The sequence below is a fragment of the Balaenoptera borealis genome (assembly GCF_965194805.1).
Source record: "Balaenoptera borealis genome assembly, chromosome: 11".
In the NCBI taxonomy this organism is placed as follows: domain Eukaryota; kingdom Metazoa; phylum Chordata; class Mammalia; order Artiodactyla; family Balaenopteridae; genus Balaenoptera; species Balaenoptera borealis.
This window is the reverse complement of record NC_138868.1, coordinates 11,653,758-11,673,073: the sequence shown is the minus strand read 5'-3', so window position 1 is coordinate 11,673,073 and position 19,316 is coordinate 11,653,758. Positions and strand designations below refer to the sequence as shown.

At 41.9% G+C, this 19,316-nt stretch overlaps 1 protein-coding gene across 3 annotated transcripts; it reads right to left on the bottom strand.

The window, feature by feature from the left end:
- Positions 1 to 4,262: 4,262 nt before the first annotated feature.
- LOC309605426 (glycine N-acyltransferase-like) lies at positions 4,263 to 19,077 on the bottom strand. 3 transcript variants are annotated; one of them, XM_082341291.1, is made up of 7 exons: positions 18,182 to 19,077; positions 15,536 to 15,783; positions 13,484 to 13,579; positions 10,318 to 10,425; positions 8,418 to 8,544; positions 5,785 to 5,956; positions 4,263 to 5,376 (listed from the first exon to the last, which is right to left on the bottom strand). In XM_082341291.1, exons 3-7 carry the CDS (start codon positions 13,559 to 13,561, stop codon positions 4,974 to 4,976), a joined length of 888 nt encoding a protein of 295 aa, XP_082197417.1. In that variant the 5' UTR covers positions 13,562 to 13,579; positions 15,536 to 15,783; positions 18,182 to 19,077; the 3' UTR covers positions 4,263 to 4,973. The 3 variants fall into 3 exon arrangements, with proteins under 3 accessions (XP_082197417.1, XP_082197416.1, XP_082197418.1); XM_082341290.1 differs by lacking the exon at positions 15,536 to 15,783 and having other exon boundaries at positions 18,182 to 19,074; XM_082341292.1 differs by lacking the exons at positions 15,536 to 15,783; positions 18,182 to 19,077 and adding an exon at positions 12,236 to 12,284 and having other exon boundaries at positions 13,484 to 13,533.
- Between the last annotated feature and the right edge of the window lie 239 nt (positions 19,078 to 19,316).

The following is a 19,316-nucleotide window of genomic DNA, read 5'->3' as shown; positions in this document are numbered from 1 at the left end:
TTGTGTGAGGCCCTCCCCTCTTCCAAGGGTCAGAGCTCTCTGTTGCTTCCAGTTCCCAAAACCCCTCCCCTACACCCCCCCCCCCCACTGCCTTCTGCCCTGGTAACACTCACATTTGCAAAATGCTTAGCAAAAATCAGGATGGAATCAAAGGCCAACCAGCCACGCTTGCATAATCTAGCTCTGACCAATAACAGGCCTGAGTTAGGTTTATTTATTCTAGTTTGTTTTTCTGTTGACTCTGGGCTGATTCTGCCTTGCATGCTCTTCTAGTTGACATTTCCCACATGTATTATAGGTGGCGGTTTCTTACACTTTTATTTCACCCTAGTCTTAGTCCTTTTCATTCTCCAGCTTATAGGAATTCCCCAACACATCTGGAGCATCAATAAATTCTTTTTTCTCTTCCCTGACTCTTATGGATGTTAATTCAATCATTTGATGAGAATTCAGCAAATGATAACTGGCTTCCATCTGCAATCTTGAGCCAATTCTCTAACTGGCATTTGTGCAATCTTTGCATATCTATTTTTACAAGTGCATGTATTTTTATCTGCATTTAAAAAATGGGAAACCAAAATCTACAGTGTTGATGGGATTTGCCCAGTATCATACACTGAGTGGCTGAGCCATACCCGTAATTCAGATACATTCCTGACCCCTAATCCCATGTTTTTACCCCATTACCCAGGGTACTAGATTTAGGCATATTAAAGCAATATTCTGTAACTATACAACATGTAGCAGTTATAAAGCACTTTCACATGCATTGTGTTATCTTTTCCTCATGAAAGCCCTTGATATAGCATTATTATTTGTCCTAGACAGGAAATCCTGCAATTAAAACAAATAAGAAAGTTACTGAGACAATTGAGCAATGACACTCAGGGTCTGGAGACTTCAAGTCTCTAGACAGACACGGGCATAAACCTTGGGGTATCCTGGATATTTCTTTGCCACCTACCTCAAACAATAAGGCAATCAACATGTTAAAAGGATATCCAAATAAACCCACCAAAGGCTGGGAAGTCTTGTTTCCCATAAAATATCTTATCTTTATCTTTAAAGACACTGGATTGCTCCTTTTCATTCTTATTTTTCCTTTTTTTCTGTTCAGTGACAGTAATTTCCACTACTCTGTCTTCCAGCTCACTGATCCGTTCTTCTACCTCATTTAGTCTACTACTGATTCCTTCCAGTGTATTTTTCATTTCAGTTATTATATTCTTCATCTCTGTTTGGTTGTTCTTTATATTTTCTAACTCTTTGTTAAAATTTTCTACAGTAAGTCCCCTACATATGAACCTTCAAGTTTCAAACTTTCAAAGATGCAAACATACGGTCACATGTCTAATCACATAAGTTAGGTCACATGTCTGGCATACATTGTCAAGTTTGTGCATCCTCTACAAGCGGCTGTGTTTTTGTGTACTTTACTGTACAGTACTGTATAGAGTACAGTAGTACAGTATCTTTTTTCAAGCCCAGGATGTCTGGAAGTAAGGGTAAAAGCAGCGGTGATGTAGCTGGTACTGCTAAGAAGCACCAAGCAATAACAGTGGAAACAAAAGTGAAAATAATTGAGAGTGGAGTGAGGAGAAAAGATACCTTGCCCTCCATCTCCTACTTCTGATGATCCTTCAGCTCTACCATCTCCCACCTCCTCTCCCTCCTCCAGTCAGTAACTCTTCTTGCCTGTTCACTCAATGCCAGCCCCTGTATGCCAGCTGTTGTACTGTACTACTGAACTTTTCAAGGTACTACACTGTAAGATTAAAAATGTTTTCTTTATTTTTGTGTTTCTTTGTTTTTTATGTATTATTTGTGTGAAAAATATTATAAACCTATTACAGTACAGTACTATATGGCCGATTGTTTTAGTTGGGTGCCTAGGTTAATTTTGTTGGACTTACGAACAAATTGGACTTACAAACAAATTGGACTTACAAACACACTCTTGGAATGGAACTCGTTCATATGTAGGGGACTTACTATAACATCTTGCTCTGTGTATCCACTATCCTCCCAAGTTCCTTGATCATCTTTGTGATCACTACTCTGAACTCTTTCTCAGGCAGGTTGCCTATCTCCACTTCACTTAGTTCTTCTGGGGTTTTATCTTGTTCCTTCACCTGAAACATATTCCTCTGCTGTCTCATTTTCTCTGAGTTGCTATTTGTATTTTTATGTATGTGGTAGGTTAGTTACATTTCTTGGCCTTGGAGAAGTGGCCCTCTGTAGGAGGCATCCTATGTGTCCCAGCAGTGCACTCCCCTCTCGACACCCAAGCTATGTGCTCTAGGGGTTCCCCCTAAGAAGGCTACGTGGGTTTTTCTGTTGTGGTGGGCTAAGTGTGTGGGCGGTCAGGTAGGCCCTTAACTGGTTGGTTGCCAGGCCCTGCCTTGTGTGGATGTAGCTGGCTGCTATTTACTGGGGCCTGGTCATGAGGTGGCTACTTGCAGAATCCTAGGGGGTCCCTGGAGCTAGTGCTGGCTCACTGGTGGGCGGAGTCAGGGTCCCGAAGACTCTGGGACTGTTGCCCACCCGCTGGCTGGTTAAGTCAGATCTTGGGGTTAGTGCCAGACTACTGATAGGCATAGCTGGTTCCTAGAGTGTGGCTATGGAATCCCAGAGCTCATTTAATATTATTGGTGGGGGGGGTTGGTTCTTGACTCAGTTGGGTACGGGGTCCAGGATGTCCTAAAGGTTGCGTTGGCCAGCTAGTGGGCTGGACCAGGGCCCAGCCAGTGCCAGTGTAGGATCTGGCCTGCAGTGCAGGATTGTAGTTTTCTAGCTTCTTGTGTCTGCCCTCTGGTGGGTGAGGCTGGTCTAGAGGCATGGTCTGGCTTCCCGGTGGGAGGGGCTGGTCCACTGCTGGGCAGAGCTGGGTCTTGGCCCTCTGGTGGGCTAGGCTGTGTCTAGGGGCAAGCCCAGAGGTGGCTGTGGGCTCTTTAGGCTTTAGGCAGCCTGTCTGCAGATGGGGGTGGATGTGTTCCTGCCTAGTTAGTTGTTTGGCCTGAGGTGTTCCAGCACTGGAGCCTACAGGCTGTTGCGGGGCCAGGTCTTGGAGCTAATGAGCCAAGATGTTAGCTATCAACAATGTCCCGCTATATGCTGCCACCAGTGTGTGTTTTCCTTTACCCAAGCCTGAATTCCTTCTCCCTGTTTCAGGACCACAAAGCCTCTTTCTCCTTGATGACTACAGGGAATTCTTGGAGGGGAGTGTCAGCTTGTACTCATACAGAAATGAAAGTAGTACGGCATCAGAATTTTCATCTATAGTCTAGGAATAAGATATATTCTATTATTTCACTAAACCAATGGTTCTCAAAGCATGGTCTCTGGGCCAGCAGCGTCAACATCACCTGGAAACTTGCTACAAGTATAAATTCTGGAACTCTCCCCAAGATCTACTGAATCAGAAAATCTAGGGGTGAGGCCCTGCAACCCGTGTGAACAAGCCTGCTAAGCGATTCTGATGCAAGCTCAACTTTGAGAACCACTAAACTAAATGTCAACCAGAGGTGACTTTACCTCCAGGGGACATTTACTAATATCTGGAGACATTTTTAGTTGTCATAATTGGGATGGAGGGTGCTAATGGCATCTAGTGAGTAGAGGCCAGGGATTCTGCTAAACATTCTACAAATGCACAGGACAGACCTACAGCGAAGAATTGTCCAGTCTAAAATGTCCATTGTGACAAAGTCGAGAAACCTGCTCGAAACTGAGCCTTCACTCTCTCAACTGGCGAAGAAATTAAACCTCAGTTGTGTGTGTGTGTGTGTGTGTGTGTGTGTGTGTGTGTGTGTGTGTGTGTATGTTTGTGGGGGCCTTCATCCCCAATTCCATAGCTTAATTTCAGGTTTAGGTGGACCAGAGGGAACAGGTTCTTAATCCAGGTGATCACCTTCATTCAGGTGCTCTGTTTGCTGCCCGGTACTGGTGTTTAGTGCTGTTTCTCTCGAAGGGCTGGGGCAGGAAACTCTCCCACCTAACCTGTCCCAACCAGGAAGAATATCTTTCCACACCAGCAACCAGATTCTCCCATGAGGCAATGGTCTGAACCGCACAGAATTCGGGCATCTTGAAGTAACATGCCAAGGTCAAGCGGAACAGTAGGCATGCATGCTATACCTGCCACCTCCTCAACTTCCATCTCTTCTCAATAAATCCCCACCTTCCTGGGGCTGGGTGTTCCCACTTTCCTCTCCCTATTAGCTCACGCCATGTTTCCCCAACACGAACCACTTAGCTTCAGCTTATACAATCAAACACAAAATCTCTTTATTGTTTGAGGGTTTCAGGTGACTTTAGGAAGCTCAGCTTTTAGGAACAATGTTGAATCATTTTCCCCAGAGTGGAAGGGTGGGGGGGGGGGATAGGCTAACATAAGTTAGTCTTTTTCTTAATAACTCTTCCTGCTATATCATGCATATCATGTGTAACATAATATGTCATATATATTTGTATATAACATATTTAATACACCTGTAAAGCAGCAATCAGAGGAGAGGATAATGTCTACAGACCTAACGAGTAGAGTCCACTTGCTCTTCACTAAGGGAAAAGCCATAGAAAGAGAGGACTAAGTCGTAATGCCCAGGAAGTATTAGCCCTCCCTGGAGAACCTGGCAAGGGTCTACCAACCCATGCCCGAAGAGTCCCAGGGGAAGCCATTTGGGGCAACATGTAGCGGATGAAGAAGCATGGCAGAGACCCTGGAAGCATGGGGAACGGAACTATGAAACCACTGCAGGAGGACCAGATGATGCTTATGCTGAGATATCTAAGGCAAGCCCATCGACGGTAGTGGTCCTGTCGACCATCACACTGCTGCCCCAGGACCCACACAATGTCCACTCCTTTACCTATGATTACAATTACAATTGGTTCTTTCCCTCCACCCACCCATCGGCTCCTCCAGCTGCATCCTCAGGCCCGTCCCATACTGTCTTGGATTCAGTGCTGCTTCACAGAGGTACACAGTTCCACTGGTTCCAGTCGCAGGGCACAGGGATATGATTCAGACTGTGACTCATTTTCTGCATAATTTTGTTATTCTTGTCTACATGAGAATACACGGGGAAGCCACGTTCGATCAGAGCCTGGGTCTGGTAATAGATGACGTAGGTGACGAGACCATGGGCCCGGTACTCAGGTAGGGTGCCCCCCATCCGCATCTCTCCTGTCTGGTCCATCAGGGACCAGGACACAGGGGTCCCCTCGGGCCCCAGCAGGCAGAAGTTGGGGAAGGTCCGGATACAGCGCTCGATGAATCTCTGGCTCCACTCATTGCCACCGAAATGCCAGAATTTATTCACCACGGCAGCGTGGGTAGGATCCAACGATGAGAGTTTAAACATCTCTTGGTCACTATGGATGTTCCAAGAGAAAAGCAAAGTCCATGAGTTTAGAGGTTTATATTTGTTCTTACCTCTATTATCTTGAGAGACAGAGTAGGCAGAGGAAATAGCGAACGCAAAGTCTGGAGTATAAGTGAGCTTGTAATGACAGAGGAACAGAAAGAAGGCCGGTGTTGTTGGACTGAGTGAGTTAGAAGGACAAGACAGGTCAAAGAAGTTGACATAGGCCTGACATATTCCAGGTGAGAAAAGAAATGGGGAGAAACACGGTTTGAATTATGTTTTTAAAAAAGATTATTCTGGCTGCTTTGAAGAAGATGGATTGTGGGGAGCCAGAGTAAAAGCAGAAAGAGAAGTTGGGAGGCTACTTTGGTAGTGAGAGGTGTAAGTAGCATAGGGTAGCTTTTATCAAACTCACATGGCCTTGGGTTTGCCATCGCTAAGTGATAAGTTCTTTATATCCAGCAGGGAAGGAGCCAGTTCCCTTATTGCCTCAATCGCCATATAGAGAATGTTTTGTGATTGCTTGACTTTGAAGGATTTAGTGGCTGCAAGACTTTGGATTACTTCATTCAGGCTGGATTGTGAACCTAGATGGGATTATAAGGAGAAATGCAATGATTTATGTCCATTCTAGGGAGAAGCTCTCCAGTGGAGTAGGAAGTGTCTGAGGATTTCTAGTCAGAGAACTTTGGTGATGGGCTCGGTGCTGCTGCTGTATGACTGGGGTCATGTAATCAGGGTTTATGCAATTTTCCTTGTTTTGCAGAAGCAAAAACATGCCTAGAAATTCATTCAGCCATGGTCATGCCATTAGAGGCAATACCAAGACTGGAACTAAGTTTTCTGGGCTACATAATCATGCAGTTTTGATGATCAAAGAAGGTGAGTTATAATAATTATAGTTGCCGGGACTTCCCTGGTGGAGCAGTGGTTGGGAATCTGCCTGCCAGTGCAGGGGACACGGGTTCAATCCCTGGTCTGGGAAGATCCCACATGCCATGGAGTAACTAGGCCTGTGAGCCACAACTGCTGAGCCTGCGCTCTAGAGCCCATGTGCCGCAGCTGCTGAGCCCACGTGCTGCAACTACGGGGGTCTGCGCGCCTGGAGCCCGTGCTCCACAATGGGAGAGGCCACCGCGATGGGGGGGCTGTGTACTGCAGTGAAGAGTGGCCCCCACTCACCACAACAGGAGAAAGCCCACGCACAGCGACGAAGACCCAACGCAGCCAAAAATAAATAAAATTTTAAAAAATAATAGTAATTATAGTTGCCAACATCTCTGGAGTACTTACTATGTTCCCAATGTGGTAGATTGTTGCAGTAATGACCCACAATTTGCCCACATCTCCTTGTACCCATTCCCTGGAATAGTCCCCTCCTGCACTGCATCTGACCTTGGCCATATGACTTGTTTTACCAATGGGAAAGAGTAAATTTGATGCAAAGAGAGGCTTAAAAATGCTTGCACATTGGGGCTCACCATGTCTTTGTGCTTCTGGTTACCTTGAGGCCAACACCACATGAAAAGGCCTAGGCTAGCCTGCTGAAGATATGTGTTCTTATCATGATGTCACCAGGGCCTAACCAGCACTGACAGTCAGACCATCATTCAGACTTGTAAGTTAGGCCATCCTAGAGCAACCAGCCCACAGTCACCCATCAACTGACTATAGATGCATAGTTACACCCAGAGGAGACCAGCAGAACAACTGCCTTGCAAAGCCCAGTCCAATTGTTGATTCACAGAATTATGAGGTTTGCTATGCAGTGAAAGTTAACTGAAACATTCAGGTATTGCACTAAGCAATTCCTAGCTAAGATTTCATTTATTCTTTTCAACACTGCTGTGTTTTACGTACCATTATTTATTTTTTATTTTTTTAGTAAATTTATTTATTTATTTATTTATTTTTGGCTGCGTTGGGTCTTCATTGCTGTGCACGGGCTTCCTCTAGTTGTGGCAAGTGAGGGCTACTCTTTGTTGTGGAGTACGGGCCCTAGAGCACGTGGGCTTCGGTAGTTGTGGCACACAGGCTCGGTAGTCGTGGCACACAGGCTCAGTAGTTGTGGCACACAGGCTCAGTAGTTGTGGCACACAGGCTCAGTAGTTGTGGCTCACGGGCTTAGCTGCTCCATGGCATGTGGGATCTTCCTGGACCAGCGCTCAAACCCGTGTCCCCTGCATCGGCAGGCAGATGCTTAACCACTGCACCACCCGGGAAGTCCTAGGTACAATTATTACCCTCATTTTTATATATGAAAGTCAGGATCTCAGATAGGACAAGTCCCTGGCTAGGATCACATGGCAAAGTAACAGGCAGGGCTTCCCTGGTGGCGCAGTGGTTGAGAATCTGCCTGCCAATGCAGGGGACACGGGTTCGAGCCCTGGTCTGGGAAGATCCCACATGCCGCGGAGCAGCTGGGCCCATGAGCTACGATTACTGAGCCTGCGCATCTGGAGCCTGTGCTCCGCAACTAGAGAGGCCGCGATAGTGAGAAGCCCGCGCACCGCGATGAAGAGTGGCCCCCGCTTGCTGCAACTAGAGAAAGCCCTTGCACAGAAACGAAGACCCAACACAGCCAAAGTAAATAAATAAATAAATTAAAAAAAAAAAAAAAAAGTAACAGGCAAATGCCATCCTAGGTAGTCTGACTCTGGAGACCACGCTCATAACCATATAAGTTGCTCTTTATGACCTAGGAGGTGTTCTGTGGCACGAGGTGTCATTCCAATTCTAGGAATGAAAGTCCCTGGGGAAAGCTTTGCTCTGATACCCAACCACCCTAAGGCATCCTGGATATGTCCACAAAATATGCCATAAATCCTTAGCTCTTAGGGGATTACGTTACAGTCCTCTATATGAAGCCCATTAGGTACAAGCTTTGAGGGTGTTTTTTTCCCCCTTTACAGGTATAGTTGCAGCTGAGTAAAAAAACTGACAGCAGGCTGAGGGTCTGGGGCTTGGAGAAAGGAGATACATGTCATAGGAGAAATTGTTCAGGATGGAGATGTGATTCAGCACAGATTCCATTCCTTTTGTACTTACTTTGGATCTGCAAATGCTGTTTCCAATTGATGACTTCTGGTAAGCTGAGGAATTCCTGACAGTTTTTGAGGTCTTTGGAGTAGATATGGTAAGTATTGGTGTAGTGATCAAGGTCATCTGTCATGTCCTGTTATCATTGAGAAAAGGGGGGCAAAACAAATGTCTTATTTTTCATGATTGTAATACTTTTTTCTAAATTCTACTATACTGTGTTTTTTGGGTTTTTTTTAAAGATTTATTGATTGATTGATTGCTATGTTGGTTCTTCGTTTCTGTGCTAGGGCTTTCTCTAGTTGCGGCAAGCGGGGGCCACTCTTCATCGCGGTGCGCGGGCCTCTCACTATCGCGGCCTCTCTAGTTGCGGAGCACAGGCTCCAGACGCGCAGGCTCAGCAGTTGTGGCTCACGGGCCCAGCCGCTCCGCGGCATGTGGGATCCTCCCAGACCAGGGCGCGAGCTCGTGTCCCCTGCATTAGCAGGCAGATTCTCAACCACTGCGCCACCAGGGAAGCCCCTATACTGTGGTATTTTTAAGTACTAAAATATTGGTGTTTGTATTGGTGCATTAGAAATTTTTCTGAATCATTTAAATCATGAGATCAAGATGGGAGATTCAGGTGTTCAAATTATGATGAAAAACTGCAGAACAATACTATTTTCTACCCATATATTGTGTTAAAATTTCAACTCAAGCAAAGACACAACTATTTAGAAAGAATTCTTCTATATTTTCATCTTCCTCAACAGGAAGAAGAGAAAAGCAATTGACAAGGAAAAGTTTCTGTTGCAAGAATAAATTTTTCTATATTTCAAACACTTGCAGAATACACAAACTATGAAGAAGACAGTATTAAATTTGGTTATTGACATTTCTGGATTGAAATTTCCATCTATACTAAATTAAGACAAAGAAGATGAAAACCAGTTAGAAATGCTTTCATAAAATAATACAATAGTTGAACGAATTGTAATTACAGAAAAACAAAGAAACCACTTATTTAGAAAGATCCCCTCAAATTATTAAATAAGAGATGCGATTATTTGGAAGAAGGCACAGGAAAATATTATCTTGAGTGCAGAATTAGAAACCTTTTCAAAAATAGTTGGAATTGTTGCAGAAAAATACACTCAAAAGTCAGCAATGATACCACTAACATATTTTGTTTCTTAAGATCCCATTTAAGATAAAAGGTCAAATAATTTTATTGCAGTTCAGTTTTTATTATTAATATAAATTTCTTCATTTTATATACTGTTTAATTCCATGGATTTTAAATAACTTATTATTTGTAGGAAAGATATATTTGTATTTTTATAAATTTATAATTTTACTGGATGTTTTAAAATAAACTTAGGGTTTTTTGTCTTTGAAATGTATTAACTATTTAGTTTCACTAATTTTTAAATGTTTCCCCAAAATGCATATGGAAATTCTAATATTATAAAATTTTTTTTTAATAATCAGTCAACTAACTGTCCTGTTTCATACCTTCCTATCTTTGTCCTTGTTACTTCCTCTGGTTAGAATGTCCTCCTTTCTTTGTCAGCCTAACAAAGATATATTTATCTACAAAATCCAGTTCAGATGAAACATCCACTAAGAAGTGTATCTAATCTGATCCTGTAACCTCCATCTCCAAACTCCATAGTTTAATCAGCTTTTGCCTGTGCTATCTCCATATATTGTACATTTTCTGTTCTTGAACATTTTACACTAAGTTGTAATTTATTTACTTACCTGTATTCTCCTCCAGGCTGTGGGGTTCTTAAAGGCAAGGATTTGTTCACTATCACTGCAATTCATTTCTGTAGCCCTAGGGTCTACCACATTACCAGGCACACGGTAGGCACATAGCAAATATAAACATAGATGCAAATTCATTCCACATCTGGCACCTTACCTGCTCCTGAGGGCGGATAACCACTGTATTAAAATCAGGCCACTTGTCCACCAGGGCCTTTAGCTTGAATGGGTTTCCCTGATTCATGTGGAAGACAGTCCCATAAACCTGCAGTATCCAGACAAAGCGAGAGGGTTAGCTTATTAGGAAGGGATGGCAAAGTGCCTTGTTTGACCAGGACAGGTTTATGTCTATGAAACTGTGAAATTTTACAGCAGTAAAGGGACAAATAGGGCATCTGGGTCTAAAATCTCCACATGCTACATTTTTTTTTTACCTCAGATGAGAGCTTTTTCTTCCCATCTGATATAAATCAAACATGCATATGGTAAAATATTGGGACAAAGTTAATTATCATAAGAACACTGTTCTTTTTTTGGTAGGATTTAATATTATCTTTTCCCAGACTTTCTTCTATTCATACTCATAGAGATACACAATTTTACAAATGTAAAATGATCTGATACATGATATTTTTCACCACTGAATAAACTGTGGGTGTATTTCTATGTTCATAAATACAAAATTTTTCAATTATGTTCTAATGACTGCATAGGATTCCATTATTTGGTTGTATCATGGTTCATTTGTGCATTTGCCTACTGATGGTCATTTCAGCTTTTTCCAAATTTTCATTTTAACAACTAATTCTTTGCAGAGCATGCTTGCACAGAAATCTTTGCATGGGCACCTGATATTTTCTTAGATTATCCATCAGGTAACTGCTGGTTCAAAGGTTATGGACATGTTTAAAACTCTTTAACATGTATGTCCACAGTACCCTCTGGAAAGGTAATTTCCTCCCACCAATAAGCAAAGGCTAAAGCAAAATGCTCAAGAGAATGGGCTGTGGAAGCCTACAGTCTAGGTCCAGTCTTGAGTCCCCAACCCCGCCTTTTTGCATAGTTTGTTGAGAGAGAGAGGAAAACAGGGAGAGAATGAATGAGATAGCCTGTGGACATTAAGTGTCCTGGTGGTTTGGGGTTGGGGGAATGCAGTGGTGGATACCACCATGGGCCACATGACTATTGTGAACATGAAGCCTCTGCAGATACCAGCATGGAAACATGCCAATGACCAAAGGCCAAAAAAAGGTATGCAGTTTAATGATTTCTACCATGGGTAGATGATGACCAAAGTCTGTACCAACATCTTTCCCTCCTACCACCCTCCACCCGATGTGAACTACTGTTGTTACACTATGGAGAAAGAGAAGGGGGAAAAAATCTAAGTTGCCTGAGCTTATCTGAAATCATTGTTTTCAGCCATGAATGGAGGCTTGATATAGAAATTCCGTATAGTTTGGCAAAATATAGATGTTTCTTTTTACGCCTTTGCATTTGGGGGTGTGTAAATTTGTTTTACATTAATACATTATCCATTACAAGATCTGAAAATATGTGTATCTCTTCCTCTTTCTTATTCCCCGGGCTGAATTAATTAAAACTCTTTTTTTTTTTTTTCTGCTGAACTCAGAACGTAGTGAGCCAGGCAACTACTCTAAATTGACTCAACTGGAGTTGACACAGGCAATAAAATGTACTTAATAGCCAACACTTAGAAGAACACATGGACGTTTTGTCAACTGAGACTCAGCAAGTATTGAGTTCTAGGTTATACCTCCATTAAAAGTACCTGGCAAACAACTATTCTAGATTTCAACTAGGGTAAAAATGTGTATCTTTAATATACAACCAATGCTGTTTCTTCATGAAAGTTGTGGAGCCAAGAGGGCCGCCTTATCTTACCACAGAGATGCTCCAAGTAAGGACACTTGGGAACCACCAAGAGTTTCCTCAAGATGTTTGGGGTCCACTTAACCCAAGGAGTAAAAAGAAATTTAAATCACAAAATTCTATACTACAGAGCATGGAAGAAAAACTTTTAGGTTGAAGAATTTTCAAAAATAGCTACTTACCATAAAAATATCTTAGGCAAGTGTTCATAACATGTATAAGTGATGTAACCTGTAAGAAAAATTGACTGTCTCTTTGAGAGGTTGCCTGGATCTTAAGGATTATCAAGTGACAGTAGTTAAATATTAGGTAACAGAGATTAATATTAGTGGGATCCACCAAAGTGGGTGACATTTTAGTTTTAAATTAGTTGATTTGAAGTCATTTTTGGCAGTAATTAAAGAACAGGGCGAGTTGTTTCATTAGTCTATTTCTAATAAATGAAAATGAAGCCATATGATCTACAAATAAAATAATGCTAACATTTTTCTCCTTTATACAGAAAGATGGAGTAACAATTCTATTAGGGAGTGGGGCAGGTGAATGCATTTATCTTATCTAAAATGTATGCATCTTATAGGAGTGTCTTATAAAACAGTAGAAATCTAGTTTTCTTTCCACAAAAAAATTTCAGGGAAATAATTTGTTCTCCAAATACACACACACACACACACACATTACACACACACACACATTCACACACACACGGTTGTACTTAAATTCCACTGGAATGGACCCCATCCCTTTGGTTGCTAAAGAAAATCACAGGTGAGGACCCCAGCCAATCATTAGAGTTGCTCTCGAACAGTTCTGGATGTGGGCATCTATGTATATGTTCTATTTAATCCTGAGATTTCTGATCAGTTGTACTTGGTTAACAGAGATCCTCAGAGTCAGCCACAAAATAGCTTGATATGCCATAAGTTCGGAGCAATTGGAAAATCTAAGTGAAATAGAAATTGACTTATTATTAATTTTAAAGAAGGCTCATGATGGTTAACCTCTCACCTGGCAAGTGTTCCTTTAAGGAGAACAAATTAAAAATTAACATATAGTCTCAGCTAACTTTGTGGGAGAACTCTGGGCAAGTTTCCAGTGCTATTATGGAACGTTTCTTGGAAAGGAGCAAGGGAATACTTTCTGAATCAACTTGGAGCAAAAAGCAATGTTAGGTCTCAGGCATTCCTACGTTCATACCATAGCACTGCAGCTCACTATTTGTGGGGTATTGGGCAAACCACTTCACTGAGCCTCCATCTTCACATCAGTGACATGGGCATAACAGCAAATATCTTGTAGAGAGGTTATGCAAATTAAATGAGAGAAAATATGCACTGGCACAGAATAGGTGCTCAATAAATATTAGTCTCTCTTTCCCTTCATCACAGGAATTTTCTCTTCCTACTCCTCTCAGAATTTTCCATTGTCACCTTTAAGGATGTAGGAAGGCTCTTCCTCAAGGATTTCTCCAGCATCTGCAGCATCTGGGCACCTTGCAATGGGAACATCGTGCAAGACACCTTGTCCTGGAGAGACAACCAGGAAACAGCCAGGAATGAGAAGATCAGGAGGAGATTCAGAAACAAAAGTAGCAAGTTCTCTGCTAATTGCCAGAGCCCTCTTCAGTGTCTCTTTATTGGTGTCATCTTCACTAAAGTCATCAGCCATTCCAAGGAAGGATGAGACTGGCAGAAAGTGCAGAGCCTGCCTTCTGAATTTTTCAGCTCACTTTCTTAAAACTCCGATGAATTCTAGTCATTAACTTCACTTTACATTAGCAAACACATTCTAAAATATATATAACATTTTTTAAAAAATTTAGTTGCTATCAGTGATTTTTCTGACTCTACCAGTAATAAGCTGTGCAACCTTGGAAAGTTACTTAGCCTCTCTGTACCTTGGTTTCTTCAAAGTAGATGGGATAATAGTATTACCTGACTCATAGAACTGTTGTGAGGATTAAATGAGCTAATATGTTAAAAGAGTAAATAACTGCTTAAAGAGTCTGTCACATAGTAAACACTGAGCATATGTTATTTTATTACTACTACCACTCCTCTTCCTTACTGTCCTTTCTTTCCCCTCCTCGTCTCCCCCCTCCTCCTTCTCCCCACTTGAGTTAAAGTGCTGTATACTGCATGATATTTTGATGTCACCTTTTAAATATAGGGCATTTGGACATGGTTTAAAATATAAACAAATTATCTTATTGTTTGTTTGTTTCTTTATCTATTTAGGCCACACCATGTGGCTTGCGGGATCTTAGTTCCCCAACCAGGGATTGAACCCAGGCCCCAGCAGTGAAAGCGCCGAGTCCTAACCACTGGACGGCCAGCGAACTCCTTGTTTATTTAATTGCCAAGTCCTATTTCAGGCTGGTGCTCTCACTTTATCACTGAGCCTCACACTATTTTTGAGTCTTACTCCATCTCTAAGCCCTACTCTTGGATCTATGATACATGTTGCATAATTACTAGGTAGCATAAAAATAGTATTTTTACATATTTGACTCACTGCATCAAATTGGGATGGTCAAAACATCCCATTAAAAAAAAAATCCCATAAAATCCTACTGACATGAGAAAGGAAGAAAAGAGGCAGTGTCACAGTGTTCTGATTTGGAACTGTGATCTTAGGAGTACCAAGTTACTTTTTTTTTTTTTTTTTTTAATGTTATCGATTAACTTTTTTTTTTTTTAAAGTTTAATTTTTATTTATTTATTTATTTATGGCTGTGTTGGGTCTTCGCTTCTGTGCGAGGGCTCTCTCCAGTTGCGGCAAGTGGGGGCCACTCTTCATCGCGGTGCGCAGGCCTCCCACCATCGCGGCCTCTCCCGTTGCGGAGCACAGGCTCCAGACGCGCAGGCTCAGCAATTGTGGCTCACGGGCCTAGTTGCTCCGCGGCACGTGGGATCTTCCCAGACCAGGGCTCGAACCCGTGTCCCCTGCATTGGCAGGCAGACTCTCAACCACCGCGCCACCAGGGAAGCCCCAAGTTACTTTTTAATGAAGACGCCGAAGAGGTATTCTGAGAAGGTGTTGTATTAAAACCCACCATGCCTGAGATGACATGCTCCAGGCCAGAACTGGGTAAATTTGTGATTTTAGAATAGCAAGGGCATTTCTGTTTTTGGCCAAGGTGGAATACAATAAGTCCCTTATATATGAAATTTCAAGTTTTGAACTTTCAAAGATGCGAACGTGCGTCACTCATCCAACCTATGGACCAGGGAGTTGTAACGACTTTTGTTTTTTAATATTCATTTATTTATTTATTTGGCTGCACCGGGTCTTAGTTGCGGCACGCGGGATCTTCATTGCCGAGTGCGGGATCTTCACTGCGGCATGTGGGATCTAGTTCCCTGACCAGGGATCGAAACTGGGCCCCCTGCATTGGGATGCAGAGTCTTAACCACTAGACCACCCGGGAAGTCTCAATTATAGTGACTTTTAAGAAATATTATTTATGTCACACTTTTCACCTGGCAGTAAAGGCGAGTGATGAATCAGGAACAATCTTGCGACAATTTTGGAAGGATGGTAACATCTACAAGGCCATAAAAACATTGACTTTGCTTGTTGTGAGGTTACAGCCATCACCATGAATGGGGTTGGGAAGAACCTTTGCCTGCAGTTTGCTCACGACTTTTGTGGATTTGAGAAGGTGGATGAGGAGTCCAAAGAGGTCTTCAGCAACTTAGTGACCCTCAGCGAGAAGGTGGAGCTAGATCTGCAATAAGACAACTTCATTGAATTCCTTGCTGCCCAACATGAGGAGCTTACTAATGAAGACCTGATGGAATTGGAGGCCCAGAGAAAGGATGAAGAGAGACAAGAGGAAGAAGTAACTGAAGAACTGAAGAGATTCACGACGTAGGAAATGACAAGGGGATCTTCTTTATTTGAGGAGGCACTGTTAGTTTTTGAGGCACAGGTCCCGAATGTAGAATGGTACACGAAAGTTGCAGCAGCCATTCAGAACGCAATCCAGTGCTATCGTGTCATCTATGACAAGAAAAACAAAGAGCTACTACCCAGACATCACTGGATCGTTTATTCAAGAGAGTAGATAGAATTGAATCCAGAGGATCTTAAGACTGTAAAAAGTATAGCATTCCTGAGGCCAATCTTATCTTTTATCTAGAGGCAACTCAGAAGGAGTATGAGTTGCAACGTAAAGATGAATGTCAAATCTGTGGGGTGAAGTCAGAATGGCCATCGTTAAAAAGTCTACAAATAATAAATGTTGGAGAGGGTGTGGAGAAAAGGGAGCCCTCCTACACTGTTGGTGGGAATGTAAACTGGTGCAGCCACTATGGAAAACAGTATGGAGGTTCCCCAAAAAACTAAAAATAGAGTTGCCATATGATCCAGCAATCCCACTCCTGGGCACATACTCAGACAAAATTGTAATTTGAAAAGATACATGCACCCCTATGTTCATAGCAGCACTATTTAAAATAGCCAAAATATGGAAACAACCTAAATGTCCATCGACAGAAGAATGAATAAAGAAGATGTGACATATATATATATATATATATATATATATATATATATATATATAATACAACGGAATATTACTCAGTCATAAAAAAGAACGGAATAATACCATTTGCAGCAACATGGATGGACATAGAAATTATCATACTAAGTGAAGTAAGTCAGAAAGAGAAAGACAAATGCCATATGATATCGCCCAAGTGTGCAATCTGAAATATGACACAAATGAACATATCTACGAAAGAGAAACAGATTCACAGACATAGAGAACAGATTTGTGTTTGCCAAGCGGGGGAGGGGGGTGGTGGAGGGATAGAATGCAAGTTTGGAATTAGCAGATGAAAACTATTATATATAGGATGGATAAACAACAAGGTCTTACTGTATAGCACACAGAACTGTATTCAATATCCTGTGATAAAACATAATGGAAAAGAATATGAAAAGGAATATATATATATATATATATTTATAAAACATATATATATGTATATGTAACTGAATCATTTTGCTGTACAGTAGAAATTAACACAACACTGTAAATCAACTATACTTCAACAAAATTAAAATATCTGTGGGGTGTAATATTACCATGTTTCCTGAAAAGTATAGGGTTTGGAACCACCCTCCAAGAATGCACACACAAACCAACAACCAAGCATGGTGCCTCATAAATAAGGTAGATTGAGAACAACTGAGACTGTGATTCTCCAGGACATTGGACACACTCACTGTGAGGTGGCAGAATTGGGCAACAGGCAATGTCCTTGGGAGTAAAATTCAGAACCTTGGACCTAGTTTTTCCCAGAGAAGAAATTAATCCAAAGAAAACAATTCAAAAGAAGAAAAAAGCTCTCAGCAGAATCTGATAAAGCTACACAAAGATAAGCAAGGACTGAACAAAATCCCAGTGTTCAACATTAGGGGAAGGAAATATAAACTATGGTGCAACTCCATGATATTAGCATAATTCCTACACATAGGGACACATGGGAAAGGATTGAAATAAAATGAGAAAATGTAGGGCCTAAAACAGTTCATATACCACATACATAAGCATAAATTTATAAGAGAACACAGACAAATAAAAAGATAGATTGTGGTAGTAGCAATATAGGTGAAAACTTTAAAGTAAGTTTGTTTATTATACGATTTAAATAAATAATAGGTCTGGTCTGTATTCTTGTCCTTACTCAGCTACTCATTTCCTCTCTGACTTTAAGTACAGCAATCTTCTTATCATTCATGGAGACAAAAAACTGCCTACTTTAAAATATAACCAGAAGGATTCAACAGGTTGCTGTTTAGAGTGCTTTCACGCATTAAGTGCTCCATCCACCACCACCCCACTGCCAGAAAATGCCCAGATCTTTCCTCATTCCTTTATTAGTTCAGATCCAAAAACTGCAAGAATTTTTCATAGTGCCTAACAAGTTGTCTTTTACAGAATAGGTGCCAGATACACGTTTCTTAAGTTGAAGTTATTCCTTTTCCTTAGGTATATTTGTCATCGTATTCTGAGCAGAACAAAGTATGAGCATTTTGATTTGTCTCATGTAAGTGGAGAGGATGTCACAAAACAATGATTATCTTTTTTTTTTTTTTTTTTTGGCATGAGTTCTCACCTGGAAAGCTGTCTTCACACCAATCTTTGCAGGAACAAATGAAGAGGAGAGACCTTTAGATCATGAAATTTCCCTCTGGCGCAGACAGTTAAGCAGGTCTTGCAGAGTGCTTTTAGGTACGTTTTCTTCACAAATTGCCGAGCTGAGGCTTGTCATGTGGACCTTGCACTAGGCAAAAAGTTGGGTGTTAGCTCTCATGAAATCTATCCCTTGCTCTCTGGGTCTCATGTTGAGGGAGCTGGTTTTGCAAGGCTGGGAGGCTGCCAGTGTGCCATCTGAGCTTCTCTTTCTGAAACGCCAGGCTGCTCTTTGCCCCGCAGGCCCTGTCATTACTCTGATAACCAAGCTATGTGAAGCCAACAAGCCAGATACTGGAAGGGTCACACTGTATAGGCAATACCTTTCTCCTCCCCTTCCCATTCTCAAGTACCTGCAATAAGAGAAAGATATTAGGAAAGATATGGTTCAGGTCTGGTTTGCAGAATCTGACTTTTCTTCCTACACGTACGCAGTACAGAAAATCATTTGCACAGGGTGACTAAAGCTCTTAGGATCCTCGCTTTTTTAGGATAATCTGTGTCCTCTCCCCTGCCCATTCTGAGGCTCCAGTTAAACATCCCCACAATGATTTAACTCGGGCACTTCTTAGTCTCACTTTTATAGAGAAGGAAACTGAGGTTCAGTGTGGCTGAACTGGATAGAATTTAAACCCAGAGGCTTTCCCTCCAAAGTGCCCAGTACCCCACATGAACACTTGTTCTACCATTCTCAGAAGAGAAAGGAGGGTTCATAGAAAAGAGAGCCCACTCTGTGAAATGACCAGGGAGGGAAGGTTGACACTATCTGGGTCCTCCACCTCATCACTCTTATCCTTGTTCAGCAGGTTAGTGGAGGGGAGGAGTCACTCTAATCAGAGGAGCAGGGGCAGGGTTGCCTAGTGTCCAGAAAATTGAAAAACTTTGTGTGCTCCTTCAGTCCATAGACCAGCACAGCACAAGTTTACACATGTTCACCTCTGTCCTCCTCGAATATTAATTCTCCATCTTGTCTCCTGGGGTTGAAGTTGTTATAATTATTCATTACTCTTTCTCCAAGGCTAAAGGCCATTGAAACTGTTCTGTCTCAGAATGGCCAT